Source organism: Neurospora crassa, linkage group II (genome assembly GCF_000182925.2).
Source record: "Neurospora crassa OR74A linkage group II, whole genome shotgun sequence".
NCBI classification, from domain to species: Eukaryota; Fungi; Ascomycota; class Sordariomycetes; order Sordariales; family Sordariaceae; genus Neurospora; species Neurospora crassa.
The window spans coordinates 2,942,141-2,969,018 of record NC_026502.1 but is presented as its reverse complement, the minus strand read 5'-3'; the positions used below and the strand labels follow the sequence as shown (position 1 = coordinate 2,969,018).

The following is a 26,878-nucleotide window of genomic DNA, read 5'->3' as shown; positions in this document are numbered from 1 at the left end:
CTCCCCTTCCTCTTAAATCTCAACGCAACTATGCCACTTGAATTTGATACCTTCCTAATATTACACATTCATCACTCGCACCTTCTTCGCGTTTCCATTGAGCCGAAACCACATAAATAAATAAATAAATTTTTTTTTTTTAAAAAAAAAAAAAGCACGATGACGAACTCGTGAATTGGTCCCCGTTCGTCTTTGCGAAGTGCGGTCAAGGGCGACGAACGAACGAATGAGAAAAGCCGGGAGGAGGTTCTTGGTCACGGGATAATCAAACAGTCAAACATAAAACGCCTGTATGGCTTCGGCTTTCATCACTTCCATACCTGTCAGTCCTTACATACAGGAATTTGCCCTGATAATGCATATAATCCGGCACGCCATTTCTCATGCATTTAGAGGGCTCATGCACTTATATTCCCATGCCAAGACTCTCAAGCTGCCCAAGTACTGGAATTTCGGGGGACCTTAGGTGGTTAGCATAGGTATCAGGTCCTAAAGGGGTCTAAGAAGAGGCACCTATAAATGCATACACAGCAATTTTACGGCCTGGCACAGATGTAAATATGCATTCTAGCATTTACCCATACTAAATAATTGCGGCGGCCGATTTCTAAGCATTTAGAGGGTTTTATGCACTTTCAGGTACATGCATTATCAGGGCAAATTCCTGTACATTGATACGAAGTCTACGAACGAACAGCGAGCGATTCCTTTCCCTGTGGGGCGTAGGTAGGCTCGTGAATGGAGCCCTCTTTTTTTGCTCCTCCTTCTCCTCCTCCGTGATCGCAGTCGCAGTTACAGACCTACCACAGGGGTAGTTCGTCAGTCGGTGTTTTGCTTTCTTTCGCGTCAGCCAAGAAAAGAATTGATGGAGTCATGGAGGTGGAGCGGAGCTGTATCATATCGTATTGTAACGGGTTTCCCCGTCTCCAGTTTGTTCAGGTCTCCAGTTCTCCAGACTCCACGCCCGCGATCTCGGGATCTCACACACACCCACACACCGTTCGGTATTTGGTACGTGCATTGATGTGTTGATAGGTTGAGATTATCATGTTATGCTTTCCACTTCTGTCCTCTGTATGGGAACAGATAGAATTACTGTCAAGCTGTGGATCTGGTACACTAACGGCAGTCATAGTGATCAAGTGGGATTGAAATATAGTACCACTCAGCGGTGAGAGTCCGACTGGCGATGAACATTCACCGTCTCCGCAAAACGATGTCATCATCACCAAAAAGAACACAGCCCCCTTGAAGATACTTACGCACTCTGAAGTCCGTTTCGTTTTCGCAACTGTCATGTTTCAAGCTTTTCCCCGAACGAACGGGGAAAGTCGAGTCTATCGAAGTGCAGATCCGGGGAAACTGCAACTGGCAAAAAGCTTGGCATTCAGGGCGGCAAAAGAGGCCATGCTTTCTGATTGGACGCTTCCTCTGGCGTTACATCTCAGACGGGACTCTTTCTACTGCGTAACAACTGGACTGGGACGGTTGGATGGACGGATCGATGGAGGAAGCATGCATACCAGGAATCATATCAAAGCGAATGAAATTGATTTGATGGAGGGCGAGGGCGGCTTTGCATCTTGTTTCGGAAGGACACGCCCGTTGTTGGGTTTCGAACTTAAGGTTAGTGGAAGTCAAAACCTGGGGCAGAAAATGTACCAAGATAGATATCCTTTGATCCGGGGAGAGACAGATCTGTTTGATACCCCAGAGAGAGCTTTTGCCTAGAAGAGCAGGTTGTAGTGTAGTGTATCATAGTTCTTCCATGAACATCTAGAAATCCACCGCTCTGGACAAAAATACTGACTGTGTTTGAAAGTGCTTGCTTGAATAAGCACACATTATATTCTTATTGCAATTGTTCTTTTTTTCCAGATTACAAACACTTTGCGCCGTAACTATATCTATGCATGCCTTATCTCTTCTCTCCTCGCGGGGTCCTGAACGACTCGTGGCTATACAGTCACCATCTCCACAAATATCCGGTCAGCCGGAGGAGGGTCGTGGTACCTACCTAGTCTGTAGTGTAGCCTGTATGGTAGGGTACAGTTGTGTACGCAGTAGTAGTTGAGGCCGGGAGGACTGACCCAACCTGAACCAAGAGTTCTCCAATCATCATCATCACCAGACTCTGATATTTCTACAGAATACAGTATGATCTGCACTGTAATGCAGGTTGGTTGACTCCGCCGGCTGCATTGGATGGCGGCGGCCCCCATGCCGTGCTGCCTGCGCTCGTGGCTTTCACATGCCTTTTTTCATCCAAAAGAATGCGGCATCAGCGGCAGCCGTCTGAACAGTTATGCCATGTATGTACCTTACCTACTGCGGTCTGATGCACGTGCATTTTCTTGACATTGGCGAGTAGACTACATCCTTTCTCTTATCAACATTAAATGTACCTTTGACAAGGCACAAGGGAATCTGGTTGTAGAAAACAATCCAAGGGAAACCAGCAACTGAAAAAGAGGACTTGTAAACGAGATGGACGAGGTCCAGTGGAGTTCAACCCCAGAATGGGGCACAGGCTTGGCCTGGATTCTTCTGGAGCTGGACCCATGCCCGTCCAAGTCCCAGTGGTCACCCCGCAAACTGAATGGAGTCGCCTTGGGCCAATGAGACCCACTCGGCACGACTCGTCTAACTCATCCCGTCGTCCAAGTCCCACGAATGCCGTCCGCAGTCGCACACTACCGTCGCCTTTGACGGCCTCCGCTTGTCCGAGCAAGATCCCCACGATCCCCTTCCAACGTCCACTTGGCTGTGATACCCTACGCCGCCGCCGTTCGTCACTGGCCAGCCAAAGAAACAAGCTAGCCTGCACATCCTCTCGCTCCTCGCTTCTCGGGCCGCCGCGATCCAGTCCACCGAACGTCTCTCTCTGCAACTGGAACCTCGCGCCTTCAATCCCTCAAAGTTACCGGCGAAAACGACTATCTTACCGGCACCCGCTGCCTTGCACTACCCATTCTCAGGTACGTAACCAAGGTATCTTTACCATCCCCCCCGGTCAGGCCAAGGGCTCGACGACCACCACAACGTCATTGTCGCCAAGGGGTGTGAACGACAATCCCATCCCATCTCCAGCACATGCTTTGATCCTACGGAAAAAGGGCTTAATGGGTTTTAGTTTAGTCTGGGGAACACGTGTGTCCATGACCAAGGCAGCTGACCAGTGACCACATAGGGCTACAGCTATCCAGGACTCTCAAGATATTTTGAAAACTCAGAGAGGGTTTGCCTATTTTGGGAGCTAGCAATCATCCATCTACTCTCATCTTAATTCCAAAATATCAATCTTGACCTATCCTGATCTCATCCTCATCCATCGCCCAAGAGGTCTGATACCACCGCATATTCTACTGCCGAAAGAAAGAACTCAAGATTGGTTGGAACCTTCGCTATCTGTTACGGTACGTTGGACATCCCCTGTTTGAGCTTCCCTTCTTTGCTTTTGTCAGACCCTACGGGCTACGGCAGTTCCACGCATCTGGACCAGTTGGGCGCATTCCATATCGGGTGCTCGGACTTGCGGAGAAAACAAGACGAACCCCTGAAGATTGGACGGGTTACCGCTACATTCACGGTATTCACACCCCCAGGGGGCACTTCCACTTGCAGATGCGCACACCACGGCTGGAGGAGGGCCACCGAGCGAGCTACCACATGCTCTAGTGCCTCCTCTCGCTGTCACAACAACCCTCGGCGTCGTCTTTTGGTGCCTCGAACTGCTATCTCGGGCTCTTCTTACTCCTCCATGGGAACAAGAGGTAGTTCCACTTCGTCCTCACAGCTCCATGACTGTCACTCCCTGTACACACTTCCCGGCTTGTCCGCTACCTACGTCTGTGGGTCTGGCGCTCTTCTTCGCTCTCGTCTGCCTGCTCCCCTTGCTCACCTTGCTCCCCTCACCATACCCATGCGGCTTACATACACCCTGGCAATGTACCGGGGTACATCGCATACCCTCCTCTCCAGAGTCCCATCCCCAGCTCCCACTTCCCCTTCGTATAGTTATACCTTCAAAAGCCCGGCCGAGAACCGGACCCTTTCCCTATCTTACATTCTCCCATTTTCCTTCAAAAAGATATCCAGACCGCCGATTTTTATTCCCAGTGGCATACCGCCTTATTGTCTTCAAGCCTGCCATTGTTTCTCCCGTACAACCTTGCGTGGCTTCAACATTAGCACTCGAGTCTCACCTTGATACGCCTAACTACTACGCTCATACACACACACACAGCCTGGAGCTACCTCGCACCAAACTAAACTGACACAATGACTCTTACTGAAGTTCGCACTTTCACTCCTCCGAGAGCTTTCGGTGACGCTATCAGCCAACCAGTTGTCACACCAGTTATCACAACTTCGACAACACCGCGCTCCATCCCCGAACTCCAGATCACACTCAAGCCCGCCATCAGCCCATCACCAAAAGCACGTCAGAACAGCATGGCCTCTACTCCCGAAGAAAAGTCCAAAGGCGGCGTAACATTTGCCCACCAGGACAAGCTCCCCAAGCTTCCTATCCCAGAACTCGAAAGCACCTGCCAGAGATATCTCGCCTCCCTAAAACCGCTTCAGACCCACAGGGAACATGCCGAGACAAGGCGCGCCGTTCAGGAGTTTCTTCAAACAGATGGCCCCGAGCTGCATGAAAAGTTGAAGAAATACGCTGAGGACCAAACAAGCTATATCGAGCAGTTCTGTATGTTTCCTCCGACACAAAGGCCCTTTACAGTCCATGTTTGGCTAACACGTCTTCAGGGTATGATTCGTACCTCAACTACGACAACCCCGTCGTTCTCAACTTGAATCCCTTTTTCTTGCTCGAAGATGATCCGACACCGGCTCGCAACAACCAAGTCACTCGGGCCGCCTCCTTGATTGCGTCGGCTTTGGAGTTTGTAAGGGCAGTCCGCAGGGAGGAGCTTCCACCAGACACGGTCCGGGGAACCCCCCTAGACATGTACCAGTACTCACGCCTCTTTGGTACCGCTCGTGTTCCCACCGATTCCGGATGCCAGATTCAGCAAGATGACAAGACGAAGCACATTGTCGTCATGTGCCATGGCCAGTTCTACTGGTTCGATGTTTTGGACGATAACTCTGATGCCATCATGACCGAGAAGGATATCGCCATCAACCTCCAGACCATTGTTGACGACGCCCGACAAACCCCTATCCAAGAGGCTGCCAAGAGTGCCCTCGGTGTGCTGAGCACAGAGAACCGGAAGGTCTGGTCGGGACTTCGTGACGTTCTGACGAGTGATCCCGGTTCCAACAACGCCGACTGCCTGAGCATAGTCGACAGTGCTCTCTTCGTTGTCTGCCTGGATTATACGGAACCAACCACCGCTGCTGCTCTTTCTCAGAACATGCTCTGTGGCACTAGCGAGATTGAGAAGGGAGTTCAGATTGGCACCTGCACCAACCGCTGGTACGACAAGCTTCAGATCATCGTGTGCAAGAACGGCAGCGCCGGTATCAACTTTGAGCACACCGGTGTCGATGGTCACACCGTGCTGCGGTTTGCCAGCGACATCTACACCGACACCATTCTCCGCTTTGCCCGGTCTATCAATGGCAAGGCTCCCTCGATGTGGGCTTCAACGAGTCCCGACCCGTCGAAGCGTGACCCTGAGAGCTTCGGAGACGTGAGCACCACCCCCCACAAGCTCGAGTGGGACATGGGTCCCGAGCTCAGCGTGGCTGTCCGCTTCGCTGAGACCCGCCTGGCCGATCTCATAGAGCAGAACGAGTTCCAATGTCTCGACTTCCACGGCTACGGCAAGAACTTCATCACCTCCATGGGCTTCTCCCCGGACGCCTTTGTGCAGATGGCCTTCCAAGCAGCCTACTACGGCCTCTACGGCCGCGTCGAGTGCACCTATGAGCCTGCCATGACCAAAATGTTCCTGCACGGCCGCACCGAGGCCATCCGCACCGTCTCGGACGACTCAGTCAACTTTGTCCAGACTTTCTGGGCTGACGCCCCCGGCGACGCCAAAATCGACGCCCTCCGCAAGGCCTGCCAGGCCCACGTCAACAAGACCCGCGACTGCGCGAAAGCCCAGGGCTGCGATAGGCACTTGTACGCCATGCTCTGCCTCTGGCAGCGGATGCAGGATGACGACGCTGCCAGCACCACCACCGACAACAGCATGAATGGCTATTCTTTTGAAGACGGCTCCATCATCGGCTCGCCATCCAAGGACTCCGTCTTCTCCCAATCCATGGAGTCTCAGTCTGTCAACGGCGGTGGTCGCGAACGTGGCGACTCCATCAACTCCCACATCTCCGCCACCCCCTCCCAACGCGGTGGTGTACCTCAACCACTACCCGCCATCTTCGCCGACGCCGGCTGGGACAAACTCAACACCACCATCCTGTCCACTTCCAACTGCGGCAACCCGTCCCTCCGGCACTTTGGCTTTGGCCCCGTCTCCGGCGAAGGGTTCGGTATCGGCTACATTATCAAAGATGAGTGCATCTCCATCTGCGTGTCGTCTCGCCATCGTCAGACCCGCCGCTTCGTTGACACTCTGGAATCCTACCTGCTTGAGATCCGCCGTATTTTGCGCATCGCTGCAAGGAACGCCGCCTCCGCCGGTGGTGTTGGTGCCACCGGTACTACCGGAAACAAGGGTATGAGCAGGGCTCGGGAGATTGACGCGGCTGCTATCAACCAGAATGGACAGGAAAAGCTGGCTCGCCCCAAGATCGGGAACAGGATTAAGTCGAGGGGGAGGTTGATCACGGGTCAAAGCAGCGGGCTTATGGGTCACGGAGGACCAACGAGCATGTACACCAATGGAGGCGGCAGCAGTGTGGGGAACATTAAGGGGGCGGGAGGGGGCAGTGTTAGTAGCGCGATGGAGGAGAGCGTGGTGATGAGTGAGGATGATGAGATTGGTGGTTGTAAGTTTTTTTTCTCCCCTTACACTTGATGTTAGTGGACCGAGTGAGTGGCTAACTGACATACTCTCTGACAGATGGCTTCTTCGACGCCGGTATGCTGCAGCAAGCGCTCAAGGCGCGCCAACAGGCTCACTACCACCATCATTCCCACAACCATGATAGCAGCAGTGATGACCGGAGTAATCAGAGCAGACAAAGGAGGAGCAGGAGGGATGTGGGCAAGAAGTTGCCTTTGATCGATTACTAGTAGCCTCCCGGTAAACGTTTCCTATTTTTAATTTGGTCTTGGGTTTAAGGTTATGGCTGGGTTAGCGCTGTTTTCTGTTTACTGTTTTTCTTTTTTTTGGATGTTCTTGGATTCTAAAGTACCACGTTGAAGAGAAACACACAGATGATACCTACAGCTGAGAGAGAGAGAGAGATATGGCATGTTTTGAGGCGTACCGTACATACCCTTTCTAGAACACGCCGGCGGTGAATAAAATCTACTTTCAGTTGATGTTTCACTTGTCTACTCAGTTTTTCCGCACACTGGCAAATCGCGTAACCGAAAACAACAAGTGATGATGGCTCTTAAATAAATGTCATGAACCTGGGGATCTAAAGACCAAAGCATAACAACTAATGATGGGGGAAGAGTTAAGCCAAATACCCAACAAAGACACCAGATAAAAATTACATCCTGACGACGTATAGCCGACAAAACCCCTGAGACCGAAGCATCAGTAACCATGCAGCAGAGGTAAACTAACCCAGACCAACCAGACCCACAGACACAGGGAATGCCGGCGATAAAAGATGATGGAGGATGATTATGCATGCATGATTGTGTTGATAGAAAACGGTATAAAAATTTCAATTAACTCTCTTCCCAGAGTCCATATGCCAAATGCCAAAATAAAACTCCTCTTCCTTTTTTCCTTTTCCCCCCCTCCCTTCTGAATCCGGATCCAGGCACCGGTAAGTAGGTATAATATACCTTGGATTACTACTGCCCCTCCATCACCATCTTCTTTCCTTCCCTATCTTTACCTCCACCCCGACGCCGCCCTCTCCTCGCCCCCCTCTTCTTTATCTTCAAGTTCTCCTTCTCCTGCTTCTCATTGCTGTTCCCGGCGGAAGAGGTCGCACCGGTGCGGGCGATGTTCTCCGTAACGTGTACGAGCGGCGGGCGACTCGGCTTCTCTTTCTCGGTATCCTTGGTCTCTTCACAACGACCACTACCATCAGCTACCACAGCAGCAGCGGAAGAAGACTTGTTCTTTCTCTTCCTGTCTCTACAACGCCACTAACGCGCGCTGCCGCTGCCCTTGATGGCTTGCCTCCGCTTGACCTTGTCGGTGATACGAGTGAGCGCCGACTTTATCTCGCCCTTCTCAAAGGTATCGAGGTCGTAGTAGACGGGGGCAATTTCCTGGTTTACATAGGTCAGTTTCAAGATGCCATTGACAAAGGGAATTCATAAAAGGGGAATACGTACAAGAAGCCACTCAGGACGAATGTTGGTCACTGTCCTGACGTACTGCTTGGTTGTGAGAACGAACTCGTTATAGACGACCCAGTCGTATGGGCTCGTCACCGACGTACTCGGGTGGATCATGACGAGCTGGTCGTCCTTGACCGTCTTGTACACCTTGCTGTTGCTGCTCTCGCGCATGGCCACCTGCATGAAGAAGCCAGCCAGGAGCGCGCGGCGGATGTTGGTGTAGTAGTTCTTGTCCTGGAACGGCGTGCTGACCAGGCTAATGTCGTGCGTCTCCATAATACGCTTGAGCTGAGCCCGGACGTTATCGGCGCTCGACAGGTGACGGTATGAGAGGAAGTGCTCGTGGCACCAGCGCTTCATGTCGTCGCCATTGGTCTCGGCACCCTTGAAGGCGTGGTAGGCGTTCAGCAGCGTCAGGTGGTCGCCGTCGGGGTGGGCGAACTGCATCTTCATCTCGTCGGCCCGCTTACGCGCGTTGTTGGGGCGTACCCATATCGAAGGGACGGAGAGGAGGGACACAATGGAAAGGATCTCGTTGGAGCAGTAGAACTCGGGCGACGAAATAAGCATGACGGCGAGGGCGGGGTCAAGCGGGAACTCGGAAGCCAAACCACCGAGACGCGTAAGCTCACCATCGTCATCTAAGCAGGCGAGGTAGTTAAGCTCCTCCAGGGCGCGCATCATGGTCTCGGGCGCAGGAGGGTCCATGAGATCAAAGTGTACCAAATCCTCAACACCAAGCTTCTTCAACTCCAGAACAGTGTTGGCCAGGTTGGATCGGAGAATTTCAGGATAGGTTTGCTCAATAAGTTCCTTCTTGAAAGCCTTCTCGGTGTAAAGACGGAAGCATTTACCGGGCCGTGTACGACCAGCACGACCAGCTCTTTGCTGAGCAGAGGCCTTCGAGATAGGAGAAACCAACAAAGACTCAACACGAGAGCGGGGGTTGTAAATCTTTTGCTTGCTGAAACCGGGGTCGACGACGTAGACGATACCATCGATTGTCAAGGACGTCTCGGCAATATTGGTCGAGACAATGACCTTGCGACCAGGCCTGCCACCCTTGCGCAGGGGCTCGGGGGCCTTTTCGAAAATGCGCTGTTGGTGCGCAGGAGGGAGAGTGCCGTAAAGAGGGTAAACCTTCATGGGGCCAGCATCCGACTCGCGAATCATGTCGTCCACCTCCAAGCTGATTCTTCGGCAAGCATCCTCAATCTCCTCCTCACCAGTAAGGAACAGCAAGATGTCTCCCTCGGGTTCAGTGGCGTGGATCTGGAGGACGGTCCGTACGGCGGCCTCGAGGTAGTCACGCTCGGGCTCGGGGGTATAGAAGATCTCGACGGGATGGGTACGACCGGGGACGGCGAGCAATGGGGCGTTGTAGAAGTAGGACTGGAACTTTTGGGCATCGAGCGTGGCAGACATGACAATGATCTTGAGGTCTGACCTGCGGGCGGCGATCTGCTTGAGCAGGGCCATGAGGATATCGGTCGCGAGGGTACGTTCGTGGGCTTCATCGAGAATGATGCAGCTGTAGCGGGACATGTCGTGGTCGTGCATGGACTCGCGCAGGAGCTGACCATCCGTCATGTACTTGAGCATGGTCTTGGGGCCGGTCCGGTTCTCGAAACGAATGCTGTAACCGACTTCCTGGCCCAGTTCGACATCCAACTCGTTCGCGACACGCTGGGCAACCGACATGGCCGCCACCCTTCGGGGCTGGGTACAGGCGATGAGCTTGCCGTTCGTGTGGGGGAGCTCGTCGTAGAGGACGTATTGGGGGATCTGGGTGGTCTTTCCGGAACCCGTCTCACCGACGAAGACGAGGATCTGGGTGTTGTGGTACATGTCGAGGAACTCCTGGCGCTGCTTGTGGACGGGGAGGTCGCGCCTCACTTTGAGGATGTCGAAGTATCTCTGCGAGTGCGGCTGGCCGGTCCACGGGTTGAGCTCCGAGTCCTCGGCCTGGGCGGCCTGGGCGGCGGTGGTCTTGTGCCTCTCGAAGGCGTCGAGGGGCGATTCGAAGTCGCCATTGGTGCCGTTGCCGTTGCCGTCCTCGTTGAGATGGGCGAGGTAGGGGTTGTACTTTTCGGGGGCAGCATCGCCATTCTCGGCACGCTTGATGCGCTTTGAGTCCTGGTCGTTGCCGTCCATGTTGGATCTCTTGACGCCTTTGTCGTCGTGGCTGGCCATTGTGGTACCGACCGAGGGCAGCTGGCCTTTTTTTTATATCTTGTTTCTTCGAGCGAGAGGGGTGGGTACTAGGAAACAAAACAAGAAGACCGAACTGAAGGGGAAGAAGAGAAGCGGCGATAGGCAAAACAGAAGGCGGAGTGTCGATTATGGCACCTCCAGTGGCAGTGATGAACAACAGCGAAACAGAGTGGAGGGGAGGGCAGTGGGCAGGCATGCGAGGCTACAACTTTTTTTTTGTTTGATGTCAGGGCGATAGGTCAGACCTGGCCGGCAGTTCCTGGCCGCAGCGACTCTCGACCAATGAGGGGTCACAGTGATAAGCTTCAGTGGAGTAAGGAGTGTCTTTGGCAAGCGCTGATAAGCAAATCACTGTAGCATTGGACAGGACCCTGATGGGCACTAAGACGGTAATTTTCTACACTGTTCTGTAACTGTCAGGTTCACTCAGTTTGTTCCTGCTGCACGTGAAGAAGAAAAAAAAAAGAAAGAAAAAAAGAGGCAAAATGCAGGCAGGTTGATGAAGTTTGTGACATTGTGACATTGTGACATTGTGACTTTTGGCGCATTGGGTTTGTGTGCAATCTTTCTTTCACTCAGCTATTTCATTTTCCATGTACCTATCCATCTATACCCCTCCATACCTGTTTATTTCGAGTTGGTGACCGTTGAGGTTGGACTTTTTCCTCTGGTGCTTCTTCCCTGGAAATATCCACTGCCATGGGGTCAGTCCGTTTTGGGAAAAATAAAAAAAAAGTACCATCCAACTTTGATTTCAGTCTTTACAATTTTCCCTGTGATTGGGTCCGATACCTCATCAAAGTACAGCCTATACATTCTTCTACTGTATACAGGCCCCAGAGACTAGTATAGCTACCTTCTCCGTACCCCTCCCGCTGCTGTTCGTACCACCTCAAACCTAACCTGGACCATCGCGGGGTTATTTACTTCTAGTCTCGTCCACTCTCTTTCACTCACTCGGATTCACATAAAAGTCCAGTCACTCACTCATCATGTCTTCAAATCGCGGGTTTAACCCCGAGTCCGAGTCTTTCGAGCAACGGCCGCCCTTTTACATTGGCCAGCATGATGTCCAACGACATGAGTCGCCCACTGACAATCAGTACGGCCAGATCTTGGACAGTGGTGTAAGTCTTTCCTTACATTAAAGTAGGAAGAGAAAGAAGAACGAGCAACAGCATAAATTCTAACACACATGAGATGAGAATAGTTCAACTTTGTCACCACCCCCATCACCAACGAGCACTTTCACCAGCGCGTGATCGACTTGTACAAGAGCCATCTCCAAGAACGGGAACAGTGGGTCACCGAACGGGGACTCACTGACGCCCAAAAGGCCAACCCGTCGCTGCCACTTCCTACGGTTCCTACCTTGACTGACGACGATACATCCCTGTTTCCCAGCAGCTATGTTGGCTCGCTCATCGCCTATGCCAGCCCATGGATCGACCTCTGCTCTGCCGATCCCATCATCTCAGACATCTCCCGTCAGGTGCTGAACCTCGAGCTCGCCTACGCCAACTTCTGCGGCTCCAGGACCATCATTATCCCCGGCCCAAGACAGGACGATGGCCGTGCCGTTGCTCAGTATGCACGTGCCATTCAGGAGGCTCAGGAAGTCGGTGGTCGTGTGAATCTGGTCATTCACTTGCCCATGTACCGCGAGCCTGGTTTGGAGGAGGAGGCAGAGACGCTTTCTTCTCTCCTTGCTGGTGACGGTAGTAGCAGCTCCAACTCCAAGGAGACCGTCAAGACCGATGCTGCCAAGGGCACCGAGATCGATCTCTTCAGCACCTGGGACAGTTGGCACACCATCCGGACCGTCTGCAAGTACAGCGGTCGTCTGTTTGTTGCCCTGCGCATTCCCAAGCGGGTACCTGAAAAGGACCTGCAGGAGCGCTGGTTCTCCGAGCCGCTGCACTACCTGACCCTCGATAAGAAGATCTTCTCGCTGAACAAGGCCGGTCATCCTTCCCTTACCCGCCATCATCAGGACTTGATCAACCGTTATATGCGCCTCAAGAACCACCCGTGGCTAATCCTGATTAATGTCGGTCCGTCGACGGAAAGTCTCGTCGAGGCCCCCAGCAAGATGGAGGTTGACTTCCCTCCTTTGTCCGAGGCTAGCAAGGCAGTCAAGGAGAACCGCAAGCCGTATGCTCCTCCCTACAACGAGTACGTCGATTACATGAAGTACCTCGAGAGACACCAGCCCCCTTATTCGGCCATGGAAACTCCTTCGCTCGTCAGCTTCCAGGACTGGCTCCAGTCCCCTCTCCAGCCGCTCTCGGACAATCTCGAGTCGGCCACATACGAGGTCTTTGAGGGCGATCCGGTCAAGTACGATCAGTACGAAAAGGCCGTGGCCGAGGCCATGCTCGAATGGAAGAAGTACAACCGGCCCGTCTCCTCCGTGACGCCCGAGACGCCCGACGGCAAGGACCTGATCGTGGCCGTCGCCGGCGCCGGCCGCGGCCCCTTGGTTGCCCGCGTTCTCCGGGCCGCCGCATCCACCAACACTCCTATCCAGCTCTGGGCTCTGGAGAAGAACCAGAACGCCTACGTCTACCTCCTGCGCCGCAACAAGCGCGAGTGGAACAACTCGGTAACGGTGATCAAGACCGACATGCGCGAGTGGGAAGGTCCTCGCCTCGCAGCCAACCCGAACATCATCACCAAGCTCGACATTCTCGTGACTGAGCTCCTCGGTTCCTTCGGCGACAACGAGCTTTCCCCGGAATGCCTCGACGGCATTCAGCGGCACATTGCCCGCCCGCACGGCATCTCCATCCCCTACTCGTATACCGCCCATCTCTCCCCCATCGCGCACCCGCGCATCTTCGCCGACCTGTCCAACCGCGTCGTCAGCGACCCCAACGCCTTCGACATCCCCTGGGTGACACGTCTGTTCCAGCTCGCCTACGTTGCCCAAAAAGTGCCCAAGCACGGCCGGTTCCAGCAGGCCTGGGAGTTCGTGCACCCCGTCGAGGTGTCGCGGGCCGACGACTTTTCTGCCCAAAACGGGCGCGCGCGCAAGTATGTTACTCACGGCAGCGGCAGCATGTACGGCTCCAGCGGCATCAACGAGCATAATGCTCGGCACTGCCATTTGACGTTTGTCTGTCCCACGAGAGGTGTGATCCATGGTCTGGCGGGCTACTTCGAGAGCGTGCTGTACAAGCATCAGGAGGAGGGCAAGACGCCAGTAGAAATTAGTATCTTGCCAGATCAGATTGATCGGAAGAGCAAGGACATGATTTCCTGGTTCCCGATTTTCTTCCCTCTTAGGGTGAGTTTTTATCTCTTCTTCCTTCATTTCTTGTTTTTCTTGACTTTTCGCTCCTCGCTCCTGCTTTGGTGACGATTACTGACCCTGTTTCTTCGACGATACATAGCAACCCCTCTACTTCCCTCAGGACACCGAGCTAGAAGTCAGCATGTGGCGCCAGACCGACGACACCAGGGTGTGGTACGAGTGGATGGTTGAAGTGTATGCTTGGGTGGGTCCCAAGACCCGTATCAAGGTTGGCGCTTCTGAGATGCATAGCAGTCGTAAGGTTGCCTGCATTTTTGGTTAGAAGAGAGGAAATGTAAAAACGGAGGTAACTAGGTACCAGTAGGTGGTGGGCAAGGCTGGCTAGGTCGGGTGTTAGGAGTGTGTAAGTATGCAGCTGTAACAAACGCTGCGAGGAAAAGGTCAAAAGTCTTGTTTTAGCGAAAGAATAAAAGATTCGAAGTCAAATGGTGGATAGAATGTTCATAATTGGGAAGGCGCGCGATGTGTATGATGATGGTGACTGTCTTTGCCTGTAGTCGTGTGATGTATAGGCAAGTGGAAGTTGAGACTAACAGAAATTCACGCCGCTCGTTCTCTTTTTCTTTCAGTTGAAATAATACCTGGAAACCAGACGCCATGTCCGCATGTCTAACTCAACCCGCCACTTCCTTTTCTTTGCTCAGTACCTAGATGATGTGTGGTCTTGACAGATTTTTGTTTCTTTCTTTCCTGTTAAGCTGAGTATTGTTCCAACATCTTATTTTAGCCTTTATCTTCAAGGAAAGGCCAGATGGCACATGCTCCTTTGACGGTCTTGCGCAGGAGATGCAACGAAGGTCTCTACCAGACAGAGAGACGCTCGGTACCCATCCATCCATCCATCCACCGTTCACTCTCTCTTGAAGCAAATCCGCCCTTCCGTACCACTCTCCACACCATGCGCGCCCGATATCATCAAAGCTGTTGTCGCACCTTTCGTGAAGCGCACACTTTCATCATTGGGAAACGAGTTTTCGGCGAGCGGGTGCGTTGTGGTTTGTGCTTCGGTTCGGCTCGGTTTGGTTTGGTCGGTAGAGTAGATCCATCTCTTCTTCTTCTTCTTTTTTCCTCCCAGGGTATTATAGTCGGAACATCACGACCCTCCCTCCTCACACATTCCTCCTGTCTGTTCTGCAAATCGCGCCCTTCACCACCCTGCCCGCTAGTCTAGGCTACCCTTTCATTTCCTCCTCCTGGTGGCGAGAGAACTTTCACTCTTCCATCTTGACGTCGCCACTTGTTTCCGCCTCGTCGGCCTTCTTGATGTAGAGAACGTTGTTACACCTATTGTTGAAGTCCATAATGTCAGCATCCCGGCTAGTTGATACGAGATGGGGGATTGGGTCGTCCGTATGGAAAGCCGTAGCAGTGGGATGTATTCAGTATGGACGTACCTGATCAGAACCTGCCCCAAGGCGCCCGTAAACTTGCGGTTGATGTACTCCTTTGTGTCGCTGAGCTGAATGTTCATGTAGCTATCGATGCTCTGTTGTTCACATGCACACACGCATTTCGTCAGCCTCTCTCTCTTTGTTCTTCCTTCGTTGCTCCTTGGTCCTGCCTGCTGGTTTCCCCCTCCCCTCCCCTCCCCATCGCTTCCCACAGCTGTGTATGCCAAGACCAAAGTCCAGCGGCAAAGGGAAGGCTAGATTGGAAGAAAGATGCTGGATATGTATATATATACGTACAACAAGACGGCCAACATACTCCGTCTCTCCCCACTTCAAGCGGATCGTCACAAAGCTGTTGACGAGATCTTGAAGGAAGGGACGGGGGTTAACTGGGACAAAAGACATGTTGTCGGTTTCGGTTCGAAGGGTTGGTTCTTGGTCAAGTGCGTGGCGCCTTGTGTGTGTATTCACAGGCTTGCTGTTGTTGTTGTTGTTGTTGTCGTCGATGGGACGGCTCGAAAGTTGGATTCGCGATTCGGCTTGGTGCTAATGGAATTTTGTATTTGTCGGTTTTCTTAGATGTGTAAGAGTGGGTTGTGGTCGGGTGGACGCAACAAGGTCGAGGTTATGGTTATGAAAAGTTGGGAAGAGAGATGGGATTGGCGTTGATGCTATGATGGAAGAAGCTCCAACTGGGACTGTGCCTCCAATGCTGGACCTTTGCGGCGTTGGAGTAGCGCGACGATGGAAGTTCCTCTGTTACGAGGGACATGTGGAGCCCTAACGCGATAGCTGATTGGACGTGGCAATAAGCCTGTCTGATTAGTAGATTACAGGGTTAGGGTTGGTGGCTAGAGGATACTTGATGTTGTTGACAGCGACGATGATGAGCATCACCAAGACCTTTATGGCGATCCTTTTGCTTATCATTACTCAGGTACATAGCTTAGTGTATTCTTTCACTTCTTCACTCAAGTTTACCTGGTGACATCTCTCCCTGATTATTTCCGATGCCCACTTACACCTTCAGGTCAAGACCCTCGAAGACGCCGATGTTTTGAAACGAAATGGAAGGGGACTGTTCAGGACCTGACAGGAAGTCATTTTGAATTAATAAAGTCCCATACTGGGTGAAGATATTTTACTCAATCTCCTCAATCCTAGGTCTACCGCCGAACATCTCAACACCGCCACTACTTCCACCACTATCATCACCACCATGGGAAACCGACCTCTCCGGGTCGACAACCAACCCAGCCAGCTTCGTTAACCCACCACCACCGAACCCTCCTCCTCTTGCCTGGCTCAACGACACTTCATCCACCAAGCTATTCGTCTTCCAATTCTCCAAGCTCTCCAGCACATCCCGACAATACTCCCTGACCAACCCATCCTCGTCCGTCTGCTCCACATACCCCAAAATCGTCCTCAGCTGCTCCTGCGTCTCACTCCCAAACGCAATCCCCAACACCCTCCCCTCGTGCTTCGCCTCGTCCATGGCCTTGATAAAGCTCATAATCAGCCTCACCGCCGCCCTCCTGAGTATCCCCTTCTCCAGCTGCCGCTCTACCTGCACAACATTAATGCACAGATCCACGCTCGCCATCGTCAACACCGCCGCGACACCAACAATATTCGTCTCGATGCAATTCGCCAGAATTGACAACGCAGAGGCACGGATCCTTACATCCTCTTCACCCGTTTTGGAAGTACCAGACGACCACCCTTCTACAATCGCCTCCAAGATATCAAGCCTAGCCTGCTCCTCAGCAGAAATCGGATCCGCCATATCCGGCACGCTGCCGTCCCACGCGTCTTCGGCTTCTTTATGCTTCTGTTCCCGCGCCTTAGCCTCGCGCGCTTGGCGCGCCATGGTCTTGGGCCGATGCCCCCGGCGCGATGCCAGGCTGATCAGGGCTTCGCATGTCATCTTGGCTAGGTCGCCGGTGAAGGTCTGGCCCAGTCGGTCGACGACTTGGAGTAGGGCCTCGCCGAAGCGGAGGCGGGCGTCGACGGTCGCCAGGGCGGATTCGCGCGGGTCCAGGTAGCGGTCGATCAGGTCGGTGAGGACGGCGCGCGGGTGGGCGTTGGCTAGTTGGGTGTAGAGCTTGATGCAGCGGAGGTGGATGTAATCTTCTTCCGAAGAGTTTGGCTCGCAGAGAAGGGTGGCGAGCAGGACGAGGATGCCGGGGATGTCGAGAATGGGGGATTGGGAGGTGATGAGGTTCGAGATGAGGTTCAGACCTTCGGAGCGGACGGGCGGGGGGGAATCGGGTTGGGTGATGTAGGAGATGGCGAGGGAGTAGGTCTTGCGGTCTTCAATTTGGCGGTCTGTGGGACCACCGGTTGTTGTGGTGGTCGAGGATGAGTCGGCGGCTTCCAGGGCATCGATTTCGTCGCGGTAGCGCAGGAGGAGGGTGAGGTTGGAAGCTGTTTTGGCGTTGTCGTTGTCGCCTGTTTTGGAGAGGGCTTCAAGGGAGGATTCAATGACACGAAGGACATCAGGGTCGACACGCTTCTTTTGGAAGCCGGGGACGGTGATGACCATGTTGAGGAGACTGAGGGCTACTCTGATCACTTCGTCCTCTCCGGCCTCATCCGCGGTATCTTTGTTGGCTTCCGAGAGCACCTGGCTGACTAGCTCGAGGATGTGTTTGGGTTGCCCGGCGAGTTTCTCGGGGAACTTTTCCATCATGGCCAGGAGAAGCTTGACCTCGGTGAACTGGGCTATCGGGTCTTTATCCTCCTCTTCATCTTTGATAATCTGAATCCCGCTCTTTTTCTGGCCTCGGGCTGACTTGAGCCACCGCCCGAAGAGATCGAGGAATGCTGAGGAGACATCGGCCTCGGAAAAAGTTGAACCAATCAATTCCAGCAGTTTGGGTATCTTTTGATCGATTTCTGGAAGTGAAAGGCCGATGTATTGCTCCCCTGGCTTTTGCAGAGGACGGTTGGTATCGACAATTTGAATCTCTCCTTGTTCGGTTTGCTTGTACACCCACTCGGGTTTCTTCTTGTCAAAGCCACCCACGTAACCTAAATTGTGGACGAGCGCTAAAAGGACAGGAGCAGAAGGTGAAAGCTTGAGGAAGATCTTGAGTAATTCTGAAGCGGGTTCCGTAATCTTTTCGCTCAACGGCTTCTCCGAGTTTGGCCAAGTGGTAAGTGCCCAGAGTGGCAGCAGTAAAGGAGAGAGAAGTCGCTTGCACAAGCCGGGATTCGGATGTGAAACGACCAGTGCGTGTAGTCGTTGTAGTGCAGTTACTAGGTCCTTCTGCTTAACCAGGACCTTGTCCTTGCTTAGGTCAATCACCTCGTCATCATCACCTGTCTCTGTCTTGGGTAATCCTCCCGGGGGTGGCTTGATGTGATGTAACAGGGGCTCTGCAAGGTATTTCCAGCCGGCGGTGCCTTGATCAGAGTTAGCATTTCTGCCGCAGAAATATTTCGTTTTGCAACAAGGGGGTATACCTGGAGCACCAGAGACCTTGCGGCCCAGAATGCCGAATCCAATAACATAGGCAACAACCTTTTTGAGCTCAGGTCCCTCTCCTCCATCAAGCAGCGCAAACAACTGCGGTGCGATACCCGAGTACCACTCTTCCGGAGTTACGGTAGAGGGTGGTGACGATAACAAGTTACTGGCCAACACGAGGGCCTCATGAGTGATGTTGGCGCCTCTCTTCTGCGGTACAGCGGCCTCGGACAGCTTGACGGTGCTGGCAGGATGAACAGCAAAGGCAAATTCCAAACTCGCCCTAACGCCATCCTCACGGAGAGGTATCAGCGTTAGGTATTCCCTGAGCTTGAGGCGCAACCAGTCGGGGGTGTTGCCGGGCCTGATGAGGATGTTCAGAGAGGCCAGCAATGATAGGGTCTTGGTCCTGTAGTCACAGGTCAGACTGAGCCGAACACCTTGGGGCTAAAAGGTGAGGAGGCTTGCCTTTCAATGAGAGCCTCGAAATCACGAACAGCTTGCGCCCGCGCTTGCGAGTCACCTCTTGAGTCCGGGTTGAATGCTTTCCCACCGAGATCCATAATCTCCTCCATCAGCCTCTGGCGTGCAGTCTTTTCTGTCTTCTTCTTGTCGCCGCCCCCCATGGCCTGCTTGAGCGCCTCAAGCTCCTCGGGGCTGGGGTCTAAATTAGGGTCCGCCATCGTGACGAGTCTCGGTGGTTATCACGGGGAAAAAAAAAAAAAAAGAAAGAAAAAAGGTCAAGACCGTCCTTCTTCTGGCAGTGAGAGGTGAGGATGCCAACAACGGGAGTCGAGGACGTTGATTGATTAATCAGCACTTGAATCGGGAGTGCGCCTCTTTGAATTCGTGATATTGAGAAGTCAACAGACTACCTATCTAGGGATATAATTGTAGCGTAGCATGGAACGGGCCATGTCAGATTGAAGCTGATCGATGTGAGTGATCTGCCTGGGGACCTGAGCGAGTTCAAGGCTTCAGTTCGTTGCCGTGGCGAGGCGTGGAAGGTGAAAGAAGATTGGCCAATTCATTGTTAAACGTACAGTGAAGTGCACCCGTGACTTCGCGCCTGCGTTAGGGACCTGGACCCGCCAGAGTGCAGGTGCTCACAGTGGGCCATCCTTACCTCAGAGACGCACGGTGCACATAGGGGCGGGTGCACCTACAGCGCGTTGCCAGTGCGTGGTGTCTCACACTAGAGGTACCTACCACAACGCGTCTTCCCAACCTACGTTCCCCTCTTCTTCTCTTCTTTCAACCAACAAACTGAAGTCAACAACACCTTCGACCTCCAACGCCCGACCATATTGATCCTCGCAATGCCCGAATGGGCCCAACCACAAGTCGGTCTCTGTTTTGATCCTTGGAAACTCACCCGAAATACAGTCAGAAGTCAAGCCTGTCGAGTTTCACAGTCAAGACGCGCTGGCCCGAACGGCGACGACAGCCATTCCCATCGAGTCTTTCAGCCCTCTCGCTCAGAGCACGGCGCCTCCCCCACAGTTCTCCGATTCCAGTTTTCCCGTAAAGGAATGTCCTTGGTGGCCGCTCAGGTGTTCGGTTCTTCCGCAGTACGTCGCAGCTTCGAGTCCTGTATCAGGAGCCTTCTCAAGCTTTGCCGCGCATGGGATTACTGCGGATTTCGGGGTTTTTAACCCCACCTTTTCCGGCGCCTAGAGTGAACTGGTCTCGGAACTTAACCCTAAGTATACACTGGTCACATCCCAAGTCTTGCGCGCTTCGGCAGTCAAATCTACCCTTCGCCTTCTACGTCTGCGTCATCGTGTGTTTGCCTTCGGGGTCTATGGCGCCGCTGAAAAGTTGCGTCCTCTGGGCTCTTGGTATTCTACTGGGTGGCAAGGGCTGACCGGCAAGGGAAGAAGTTTCCAGTCATCTTGTGCCACTTCGGTGCGCAGATGGGCGAGGTGTCCGGTCCCATGAGTCAAAAGCCGGTAAGAACCTCTGGCCCGAGGTCGCTCGTCAGGACTGGACCACTGGACGCAGCACTCTGGTCACCATAGCGGGTTGTTCTGCACATGTCCCGTGGCTAGGTATACCGCGTTGGGGTAAGACACATTTGGGTGCCCTGCCATGCCTGTCATCCAGAAGTTCTTTCTGGCACTGACTCGTGGGGCTTTGCGTTCGCAACGCATGCTCTGTGGAGTGACGAGGGGAGAGCGAAGACATGGCTACACACGATCACATCCCTCATTTCATCTTTCGGGTCTTCAGCTTGCCTCGCCTGAATCACTGCACTCGTGTGGTGAGCGGGGGCTGCATGGCTACAAACGGAAATGCTGGGAAGGATTTTTTCCCTGCCTGTCTGTCGCGCTCTCTGCACCCTCCGATCTCTCTCTTCTATCGCATGCGCAGGAGCGGATACCCACTTGTACGTCTTCCTCCCGGATAACCTCCACCGACTCTGTGGAACCGCGTTCGGCAACATACCGTCAACGTGTCATTGGCTTGTGTGTCATTGAGATCCCCGGCCAGGCGCATTAACCGATCTGCACGTATGGCTTCGTCCTACGTCGCGATTTGGACGCCAGAACCATGTTTGTTCAAATCTTCGGTCCGCAAGGAGAGAAGCTCTTTGGCAAACACCTTCCTTTCAACTGGGGTGCGCTGAAAAGTTCACTTCCGGGAGAGAGATGATAGCACGGTTTTTGAGGACGCATTTTGTCCGTGCGGTAATGCCCTCCTTTACACTTTCTCGCATGGTGCGGGAGTGTGGAGAGGAAACAAAAGCTAGTCTCAGTTGGCAGTGTTCTACACACGGAAAGACTCATGGGACGGTTATCTCGACGATTTGGCTATCGATTTGGCTGCCGACACTTGACGACTACCATGTTAATGACGGTGCGGTTTCTTATGGAGGGCTGAACAAGTCCGCCATGACTTGCTGGTTTGGACTGTGAGAGTGGTGGTTGGGTGTCTCAAGTATCCTCTGGGGGTGTCCGTGTCCGTTCCGGGGGAAGAAGGGTGTTTTTGGACCAAACTCGTTGAAAACCAATGCTTTTGCTGCCCTTGGATTTCGGGGGATGGTAGTTGTGGATTTCTAGGGAAGAGAACCAAAGGTCGGGACCCATCTTGAGTTGGAGTCAAAGTTTCGTACTTGTCTGGCCTTTGGACCCCCTCTTCCTTGGTCTTCACTCCTGGCCTAGTCTGTGTCCTTGCGGAGGCTGGCTTTGCTGTTTGAGGTTTTGGTCCTTTAGGACAGGGGACTGCCTTCCTGGAAAGTGGTCTCCGGTTGTTCCTCGTTCCTGGAAGATGGCGGGAGGAACAACCCCTCACATTTTTTGAGGATAAGTCTCCCTCCACTTCCATGCTCCGGTTTTCGGTGCCATTCACATGGTCCGATGCTGACGTTCAAGTATAGGTATCCTAAACTCAAAACCGTAGAAGTGTGACCGGTGTCGAACACCGCATCGGCAAAGTGCCAAGTTCTTTCTTTCCATCCGCACCGTGATTTTCAGCAAACGTCTGTGCGACACCGGGTGATATGTATTGAGGTGCGATGGGTGGGCTGTCCCGCCGGTGTATCCAAGGAATGCCAGGCGTTTCGATATTGTCCGGGATGTTGGACATAACAGGCCGTAAGTGTCGATCGGTAAGGTGAGGTACCTATCCCACTACCGGTGTGGCATAGCGTGATAGCCTTGCTTGCTTGCCTGCCTATGCACCACAGTAGCATCCTTGGTCGGTTGCCTCGTGCATTATCACATCATGTCCAGATACCGTCTTGCCTTTTGTCCCTGACGTCTCCGTGGTTGTTCCATGTCGAAGACGGTCGAGGGAGATGATAATGGTTCGATGTTTCAACCCAACGGCCCCATTGGGAAGGGAGGGAAAAGGAACCATGCTGTTACATCCTTGTAAGGTTGTTTGGTGGGGTTACCGGGGTGTGACTGGACTCGTCGAGGTTACCGTGTTCCCATTCCGTCTTGTTCTGCGGCTTGATATGCAGCTTTGATAGATGAAGCCAGAACTGAACATGGAAGCTTTCGTGCCTCGTGTTCAGCCTGCACTAACCCATCAAACTCCGCTAACGTCGAGCCAGCGAAGCTGCGAAACAGCGACTGCCTGGTTTCGCTGAACGTCCTGAGACTAATTCTCAGCTGATTCCATTACGGGCGGAAACCAATGACAGTCTTTTCTCGCTTTCTTCCGAGCTTCCAAGCCACTAGTGTCAACCTCCAAGAACATGCTAAACATTGTCCGGAAAATGCCGAAATCGTTCCCCTTTCCCATTTTGTTTAGCTTCCTCCGTCAACATGTGTTTTAGTGCATGTGTGTACTTCGCACTGCTACTATTTTAGGCAAACAACGCTAGGCTTTAGTGCTCAAACAGTGTTACATGGTTCTAAAGATTTTCCATGTCTCGGCGGAGCATCCGATCCATCACCACCCGACCTCCCGACCTAGGTATGTAGTTCGCATACAGACAAAGGCCGGATGCCCAAACGGTCTGATCTTCTCTAGGTTCGTTTCAAAAAGAAAAAGGGTCAGTCAGGTACATTGACGGGTTCATGCAAAAGATAAAATAAATGGCCGTAATTCTGTTTCGGGTCTCAAGAGCTTGCGAGTTGTGGCCAAAGCGGGGAATAAAAGATGAAGCGGCTCTGCGTTCCATTCAAGTCCTTCACGATACGATCCACGTTTGTTTGTTTGTTGAGGATCAACGTTCGTTCTTTATGATGCGTCTTTGAGGGTTTGTAGGCGATGGTAGGTGATTGTGGATGTTGTTAGTTAGACTTCAGACATCGACATGAGGCATGGTAGGTATCATGCTGGTGTAGGACAACTAGGATAGTGCGGTTTGTTGAAAATGCTTTTTACTTACAAATTTGTTAATATAAAAAAATTTAGAAAAAAGGGAAAATAAAAGCAAAGGGTATTTAGTACTGTGAACTAAAGCAACATCATCGGCACAATCGGCCGGTACAACGGCACAAGACGAGACGGGACGGTGTGTCGAACGTGGAGCGGCTTGTTGGTTTCATTTAGATAGAATTTTTTTTTTTTCCCCATTCCACTCGGCTTCTGGGTCCATTCTTTCTAGAAAAGAAAATTTGGCAAATAGTCAAAGCAAAACAATGAGCACTTAGTTGGAAGAACTTTACTGTCTGTGTAGGTAGCTTGACGTGCCCGGTTCCGTCCTTTACCAAGAACATTGGGTATTCGGTACGCACTGTGTTTGCAGCTTGATGCTTACTATGTAGTTTTATTGATCTTGACCGTTGGATCATCCAACGTCCTGACAATTTCCTTTCCGTCTTCTTTTTGCATTCTTTCGTTCTTTGTCATGGGCTCTCTTCTTTCTCTTCCCTTCGTCAACGTGTCGATTGTTCTTGACTGTGTGCATACATTGAGGGCTCGTTCCCTCGTATCAGTATACTTGACTTGAAGCGGTTTTACTAATCGCTTTTTGCCTGTTTGGCTGCTATCGTATGCCGCGCAGTTTCTTGTCTCATATCTCTCACCTATCCGTTTCGATTTCGATTTTATACATGTATATATAGGTGGATTAGAAGTTCGTTACGCCTTCCAAATTGTTATAAGCATGGGTCTGATCAAAGAAAGACATGTGAACGAGATCAAATGCAAGAAACAAACTGAGAACAAGTATGTGAACTCGCTTATGTACGTACTGTACAGGAAGGAGGGAATGCACATCGTACAGTATCGTGCATCTGTCTGTCAATGCGGACAACAACGGCGTTACATCAGCAAAGGAAACTCCCCCATCGTCGTATGTAGTAGACTGGAGTGTACTTGTTTCGGTAATCGCCATCGGATAATAACAAGCAGGGGGGAGAGTCCACCGGTACGTAGTGTACACGCAACAATTTTGTGCCGAATGTCACAAACATGTGGATGTACATGTGGGTGGGTGGGATTCTAGACGCCGGTCCTGTTTCCCGATGAAGCCGTTCCTTGTCGAGTCTTCTTATGCGTTGTCACTCTTAAGGTGTCTGGCTGTTCAGGTTTGACCATAAAAGCTAGGTATTAAGTAGTTATAAATGGTCAGTTATAAGTTGAAGGCATGACTTGGTCGATGTTGCATGCATTCGTGGCATGGCTCGGTGAGTGAAGATTTTATGCACAAGACAGTAATTGATACACGTTCAGTCTGTGTGCTGTTACTGCTCAAAAGAGAAATGAAATCGCAAGAAGTAACCCAATGAATGCCCTTTGAAAATCTGTACGTATGGGGGGTATCAAAACAGCAATCTCATGGAGCCTAAAAACACGCCGGTATCCGAGTCCTTCCTTTCCCCCGTCTCAATCAATTTATTCGAGCCAATATTTTCCCGTGTCGAATCTCTGGCACAAAAAGGCAACCGGTATGTAAAACGTGATAACCTATAGGATATTTCTGTCCATCATTATGTTTCTGCGTATCTGGTGTTGCCTCCTCTTTCTGTCTAACCCATTCGGTGAAGGCCTGTCGTGCTCATGACAGGCCGAGGTGTGTCGCTTGTTGTCATTGTTGTGGGGAAGACCTCGGGAGGAGACCCTCTAAATGCCGGAGTGAAATCACTAAGGTTGGTGGTCGAGCTGTTGCGAGCGCCCAAAGATGGATTGCCGGTATTGAATGTTGAGGTCAATCCTGTAAAGACGGGAGGGGCAACCCAGGTTGATTCGTAGGACAACATGCCATCTAGTGCCCGGGGTACGCGAATCTCGAAGCGTGTTGCCGATGGCACGACTTCCGATTCTTCTCCCCGTCCCATTGCCTGTCAAGAGGTTAGCATATGTGGCACCGGCCTTATAAGGGGGGGAAAAAAAAAATGCGTGATCTTACCAAGCAAGTAGCACAAGCAGCGTAGTTGACCCAGACCCAATTCATGCAGTTGTAAGTGTAAAAGTGCTTGCACCGGTACTTGTAGTAACCGCCACCTTGACCGCCGCCGTTGCTCATTATGGCTAGTGTTGGAATGTGATTTTTTTTTTTTTTTTTTTTGGTTTTGGAAAGGTACAAGTCTGCAGAAGAATGCTGGTGGAGTTGAGATATGACAAGTAAGATGTTGAACTGTTTTGGGGCGCGTGTGATGATACTCTAGAAAAGAAAAAAGCAATGAGAACAAGAAAATCAGATCACGTATATATATACATGACGGGCAGCCCCAGAACGACGGCTGCTACGTCTGGATATGGGATATCAGGACCATTCCACATGGCGAGGTGAACAAGGGTGCTCGGAGACGTGCCGATGGGTATGCGACCCTCACATGGCATGACAAGGGTAACGAGCGCAAGCCTCAAAGACAAGACACTGGGCTGTTTGCTGTCAGAAGAGATGCCTGTTGCCTTGATATGTCTTGGTATTATTAAGGTGATGTATGTATGGATATGGAGCCATGGTCAAGTTCCACGCTTGTGTTAGTACCCTTGTTACTTGGCCTCTTTGGCTGCCGTCTCACGACCGTGGGTCATGGGTACGGAGCCTAACTGATCTAGTGTCAGTCTATACATAATACTGTGGACAGGATATAAAGTGGAAACATGGGACAGGCAGAGTGAAGCTAGCCAAGAGGAAGACGCATGCAGTTTCCAGAACCTCATGACGGGCATTCTGGGTCCAGACAGAGGTCCATCAAGTACATGGGGGAGTAGGGGCTACCCTATAGCTGATACCCCCAGGCTAGCCTGTTTGATCGTGACCATTTGTCCCAGTCTTGGCCAATGCCGAATGCTGATGAAACAAAGATTTGGCCGACGACAAAAGAAGATGTTATGTATTAGCGATAGCCAATGACGCTCGACAAGGATACGAGCGGTGTCTGGACAGCCCGTGATGGCGAATGAATAGGATGAGGCCATGGGGGAAAACAAAGTCAGGCAGGAAGAAAAAAAAAAGAGTATGTAGTGCACAGAGAGAGGTGTTGGTATATAACAATGGAACCGTGACATTGAAATCCCACCATGGTACCTCGACGGATTGTTTTCGAAGTGGCATGATACGTCGGTAGACAATGCTGAGTGGCGGCGATGGAAGCCACCCACAGCCCTCAGGGCGTTTCCTCTCCATCCCAATGCCGAAAGACTGCAATCCTGAGACATGATAG

At 52.1% G+C, this 26,878-nt stretch overlaps 8 protein-coding genes across 9 annotated transcripts; 3 read left to right on the top strand and 5 right to left on the bottom strand.

The window, feature by feature from the left end:
* Window positions 1-2,519: 2,519 nt before the first annotated feature.
* NCU01610 (hypothetical protein) lies at window positions 2,520-3,182 on the top strand (the record flags this gene model as incomplete). The annotated part of the gene is made up of 1 exon (XM_951428.3): window positions 2,520-3,182. One exon carries the CDS (start codon window positions 2,520-2,522, stop codon window positions 3,180-3,182), a length of 663 nt encoding a protein of 220 aa, XP_956521.3.
* Window positions 3,183-3,265: 83 nt separating this feature from the next.
* NCU01611 (carnitine acetyl transferase) lies at window positions 3,266-7,445 on the top strand. The gene is made up of 4 exons (XM_951429.2): window positions 3,266-3,416; window positions 4,298-4,711; window positions 4,771-6,924; window positions 6,999-7,445. Exons 2-4 carry the CDS (start codon window positions 4,456-4,458, stop codon window positions 7,169-7,171), a joined length of 2,583 nt encoding a protein of 860 aa, XP_956522.2. The 5' UTR covers window positions 3,266-3,416; window positions 4,298-4,455; the 3' UTR covers window positions 7,172-7,445.
* A 280-nt stretch (window positions 7,446-7,725) lies between these two features.
* On the bottom strand, window positions 7,726-10,827 carry NCU01612 (pre-mRNA splicing factor ATP-dependent RNA helicase PRP43). Its single transcript, XM_951430.3, has 2 exons — window positions 8,405-10,827; window positions 7,726-8,338 (listed from the first exon to the last, which is right to left on the bottom strand). Exons 1-2 carry the CDS (start codon window positions 10,601-10,603, stop codon window positions 8,213-8,215), a joined length of 2,325 nt encoding a protein of 774 aa, XP_956523.3. The 5' UTR covers window positions 10,604-10,827; the 3' UTR covers window positions 7,726-8,212.
* Window positions 10,828-11,318: 491 nt separating this feature from the next.
* On the top strand, window positions 11,319-14,398 carry pp-2 (protoperithecia-2). 2 transcript variants are annotated; one of them, XM_011395166.1, is made up of 3 exons: window positions 11,319-11,751; window positions 11,835-13,913; window positions 14,020-14,398. In XM_011395166.1, the coding sequence occupies exons 1-3, from the start codon at window positions 11,617-11,619 to the stop codon at window positions 14,200-14,202; spliced, it is 2,397 nt and encodes a 798-aa protein (XP_011393468.1). In that variant the 5' UTR covers window positions 11,319-11,616; the 3' UTR covers window positions 14,203-14,398. The 2 variants fall into 2 exon arrangements, with proteins under 2 accessions (XP_011393468.1, XP_011393469.1); XM_011395167.1 differs by having other exon boundaries at window positions 11,825-13,913.
* On the bottom strand, window positions 14,368-16,047 carry NCU01614 (hypothetical protein). The gene is made up of 3 exons (XM_951432.3): window positions 15,629-16,047; window positions 15,335-15,426; window positions 14,368-15,224 (listed from the first exon to the last, which is right to left on the bottom strand). The coding sequence occupies exons 1-3, from the start codon at window positions 15,734-15,736 to the stop codon at window positions 15,152-15,154; spliced, it is 273 nt and encodes a 90-aa protein (XP_956525.1). The 5' UTR covers window positions 15,737-16,047; the 3' UTR covers window positions 14,368-15,151.
* A 367-nt stretch (window positions 16,048-16,414) lies between these two features.
* Window positions 16,415-19,823, bottom strand: NCU01615 (hypothetical protein). The gene is made up of 3 exons (XM_951433.3): window positions 19,275-19,823; window positions 18,803-19,215; window positions 16,415-18,742 (listed from the first exon to the last, which is right to left on the bottom strand). Exons 1-3 carry the CDS (start codon window positions 19,487-19,489, stop codon window positions 16,473-16,475), a joined length of 2,898 nt encoding a protein of 965 aa, XP_956526.3. The 5' UTR covers window positions 19,490-19,823; the 3' UTR covers window positions 16,415-16,472.
* Window positions 19,824-20,530: 707 nt separating this feature from the next.
* Window positions 20,531-21,293, bottom strand: NCU16563 (hypothetical protein). The gene has a single exon (XM_011395399.1). It carries the CDS (start codon window positions 21,250-21,252, stop codon window positions 20,905-20,907), a length of 348 nt encoding a protein of 115 aa, XP_011393701.1. The 5' UTR covers window positions 21,253-21,293; the 3' UTR covers window positions 20,531-20,904.
* Window positions 21,294-24,910: 3,617 nt separating this feature from the next.
* On the bottom strand, window positions 24,911-26,005 carry NCU01620 (hypothetical protein). Its single transcript, XM_951438.3, has 2 exons — window positions 25,615-26,005; window positions 24,911-25,546 (listed from the first exon to the last, which is right to left on the bottom strand). The coding sequence occupies exons 1-2, from the start codon at window positions 25,729-25,731 to the stop codon at window positions 25,235-25,237; spliced, it is 429 nt and encodes a 142-aa protein (XP_956531.2). The 5' UTR covers window positions 25,732-26,005; the 3' UTR covers window positions 24,911-25,234.
* Between the last annotated feature and the right edge of the window lie 873 nt (window positions 26,006-26,878).

Excerpts from the sequence above, each read along its gene's own strand:
- NCU01611 (XM_951429.2), top strand. The coding sequence starts at position 4,456 with ATGGCCTCTACTCCCGAAGAAAAGTCCAAAGGCGGCGTAACATTTGCC. Across the intron at positions 4,712-4,770 it reads AAGCTATATCGAGCAGTTCT|GGTATGATTCGTACCTCAAC; the intron begins GTATGTTTCCTC and ends ACACGTCTTCAG. Across the intron at positions 6,925-6,998 it reads GGATGATGAGATTGGTGGTT|ATGGCTTCTTCGACGCCGGT; the intron begins GTAAGTTTTTTT and ends ACTCTCTGACAG.
- NCU01612 (XM_951430.3), bottom strand. The coding sequence starts at position 10,603 with ATGGCCAGCCACGACGACAAAGGCGTCAAGAGATCCAACATGGACGGC. Across the intron at positions 8,339-8,404 it reads TTCGTCCTGAGTGGCTTCTT|GAAATTGCCCCCGTCTACTA; the intron begins GTACGTATTCCC and ends TATGTAAACCAG.
- pp-2 (XM_011395166.1), top strand. The coding sequence starts at position 11,617 with ATGTCTTCAAATCGCGGGTTTAACCCCGAGTCCGAGTCTTTCGAGCAA. Across the intron at positions 11,752-11,834 it reads GCCAGATCTTGGACAGTGGT|TTCAACTTTGTCACCACCCC; the intron begins GTAAGTCTTTCC and ends AGATGAGAATAG. Across the intron at positions 13,914-14,019 it reads CGATTTTCTTCCCTCTTAGG|CAACCCCTCTACTTCCCTCA; the intron begins GTGAGTTTTTAT and ends GACGATACATAG.
- NCU01614 (XM_951432.3), bottom strand. The coding sequence starts at position 15,736 with ATGTCTTTTGTCCCAGTTAACCCCCGTCCCTTCCTTCAAGATCTCGTC. Across the intron at positions 15,427-15,628 it reads AGTATGTTGGCCGTCTTGTT|AGCATCGATAGCTACATGAA; the intron begins GTACGTATATAT and ends TGTGAACAACAG. Across the intron at positions 15,225-15,334 it reads TTGGGGCAGGTTCTGATCAG|GTGTAACAACGTTCTCTACA; the intron begins GTACGTCCATAC and ends CTTCAACAATAG.
- NCU01615 (XM_951433.3), bottom strand. The coding sequence starts at position 19,489 with ATGGCGGACCCTAATTTAGACCCCAGCCCCGAGGAGCTTGAGGCGCTC. Across the intron at positions 19,216-19,274 it reads TTCGAGGCTCTCATTGAAAG|GACCAAGACCCTATCATTGC; the intron begins GCAAGCCTCCTC and ends CTGTGACTACAG. Across the intron at positions 18,743-18,802 it reads CAAGGTCTCTGGTGCTCCAG|GCACCGCCGGCTGGAAATAC; the intron begins GTATACCCCCTT and ends ACTCTGATCAAG.
- NCU16563 (XM_011395399.1), bottom strand. The coding sequence starts at position 21,252 with ATGTTGCCGAACGCGGTTCCACAGAGTCGGTGGAGGTTATCCGGGAGG.
- NCU01620 (XM_951438.3), bottom strand. The coding sequence starts at position 25,731 with ATGAGCAACGGCGGCGGTCAAGGTGGCGGTTACTACAAGTACCGGTGC. Across the intron at positions 25,547-25,614 it reads CTGCTTGTGCTACTTGCTTG|GCAATGGGACGGGGAGAAGA; the intron begins GTAAGATCACGC and ends ACCTCTTGACAG.